Raw genomic sequence first — 2,131 nt, 5'->3', positions numbered from 1 at the left:
GCAGAGGGAGCTTCCCAGAGAGTTCTGCCTGGCTTCTGAGTGCCACCTCCCTCAGGAGCAAAGGTCTGGCAGGCAGGAGGCAGCTGGCACCAAGCCCTGGGGGGGCACTGGAGGAGTCGTTTTCATGGCCTGGGGTTTCCAAGGTTGTGTTTTCATTGCCAGGCTGAGAGGGCAGCTGGCTGGGGGCTGAAGAGAAACTCCTCTTTTCTTTCCCCAGGTCATCATCTACATCATCCTGTCGGCTGCCTGCAGTGGCCTCACCTGGCCAAGCTGTGTGCAGAAGTAGCTGGAGGCAGCTGGTGGTGCTGCTCACTTGGAGATGAGAATCACAGGAGTGTGAAGAAGCAACCTAAGGAATAACTCTTTACTCTTTCACTACTGACACCTTCTCATTCTTCCAACCCCTCCAGGACTTCAGACTTTTTTTGCCTTATCCCCCCCAAAAGGGCCCAGCTGGTCACTGCTTCTGTCAGCTGTCCCCTCCAGAAGGGGCTGCTTTCAATTACTTGAAGGGATGATTTATTTTTTTGGTTCATTTCTTTTTCCTGTCCCAAGTGCAGCCTTGTCAGGGGGGTGGTGGCACGTCCAGCTCTGGAGGGCTGTGCTCCTGCTGCCCCGGGCAGCTCTGCACCTCCCTGGGGGTCTGTGAGCAGAGAGGGGCTCTGCTGGCCACTGTCCTGCCACGGGGATGGTGCTGGAAGGTGGTTTGGGGGCACTGAGCCCAACTAACAGTGCAGGGAGGAGGTGGGTGGGTGTGAATTGCCACTTTGGGCAGATATTGGAGCTCCCAGGGGTCTGTCCCTGCACGTCTGGCCTCATGGTGGTGGTGGAGCAGTGGTGAGGAAACAAACAGCTCTTGGGCTGGGGTTTTGTGCACTGGAAGGTGAAGGTGATGCCTCTGCAGGGCCCCCCCTTTCCCTGGAGGGGGTGTTGGGTCCCTCAGCATTTTGAAATACGGCTGCCTCTTCATCCTCACTTCTTCCTCATCTCCCACCCCCCCTTAACCGTGGCTAAATGGATTCAGTCAAGGAGATGGCTGCCCAGAGTTAAGGTTGCAGCCACGTCTCTGCTTTCTCACCTCTCATGTCTCCTCTTCTTTTGAGGGTGGACTAAAATGAATACTAATTAACCACTTGCTAAGGTGAAATTGGGGCCAATCTCTTGAGGAGGTGTCGGGTGGCTGCTGCCTGTGCTCCTGCCCTGAAAACTGAGGACAGAGAAGGGGCAGCAGGCTGGAGCTGGTGATGGGTGGTCTCCTCCTCAGTGGTCTGAAGAATAAAGGCTCTCTCAGAGGCTGTAGTAACCAGTGCTCCTCTGAAAGTTGAAAAAACAAAGCCCCAAACCAAATGCAAGGCTAGTAACCAAATGGAGGCTTGAGGGTGAGGACGTGCTGCTGCCAGGAGCTCTGACACTCCCCTTCTGTCCCTGCTGGGTGAGGGGTGTAGGGTCCCTGCCTTTTGCTCTGCAGGCTGGTTCCCAAGAGAAGAAACAGAAACAATAGAGATCTCCTGAAAGCACCAGAGGGTCTCCAAAGGAATCTGCAGCTTCTGGGCTCCAGTGGTGGGGTGGAAGCTGCTGAGGTGTGGGAAGAGGAGGCTCAATTCAGCGACTGACCTCGAGCCCTTGGAGTCTGTGCCCCACAGCACCTGGCTGTGAGGAGGCTGCTCCTTGCTGTACCCTGCACAGGCCTTGGAGCTCTCCAGAGAAAGAATTCTCCTGTAGCTGCATCTGCTTGTTTGGATTTGTCTTCTCCCAGGCTGAAATGGAACTGGAGGAAGCAGGATCTCCTCGGGGGCTGACCCAGGCACCTCTGTCCTCTCTGTAAATCAAATGCAAAGCTTAAGAGAGATTTCCCTCCCTCAGCCCCACTCTGCAGCCAGTCCCCTGTCCCAGCCGTGCATGTCTTAGGGAGTGTTGATGTTTGTTACCCTCTTCCTTTCTTTGATTGATTGGTCAGCTGATGTAGAAATGCTTTTTAAAGAGGAGACTTCCTTCCCTTTGGAAGGACGCCCCGAGGCCCTCGTGTAAAAACAGAGTCAACTTGATTTCAATAAAACAACTGTACAGAGAACAGATTCCTGAGTTCTGGGAGAGGGGGGTCTGGTGGGGCCTGTGAGCAGGAACTGCTCTG

At 54.7% G+C, this 2,131-nt stretch overlaps 1 protein-coding gene across 2 annotated transcripts in view; it reads left to right on the top strand.

Moving 5' to 3' along the window:
• Positions 1-509, top strand: part of VAMP7 (vesicle-associated membrane protein 7) — a 5,478-nt gene extending 4,969 nt beyond the window's left edge. For both annotated transcript variants that reach the window (XM_008937661.1, XM_008937660.1), the window contains one exon: positions 218-509. In XM_008937661.1, the coding sequence (XP_008935909.1) occupies positions 218-286 (69 nt within the window). In that variant the 3' untranslated portion in view covers positions 287-509. The remainder of the gene's footprint in view (positions 1-217) is intronic.
• The last annotated feature ends 1,622 nt before the right edge of the window (positions 510-2,131 follow it).

The sequence above is a fragment of the Merops nubicus genome, unplaced genomic scaffold, assembly GCF_000691845.1.
Source record: "Merops nubicus isolate BGI_N331 unplaced genomic scaffold, ASM69184v1 scaffold37413, whole genome shotgun sequence".
Classification (NCBI taxonomy): domain Eukaryota; kingdom Metazoa; phylum Chordata; class Aves; order Coraciiformes; family Meropidae; genus Merops; species Merops nubicus.
This window is presented reverse-complemented; position numbering and strand designations above follow the sequence as displayed.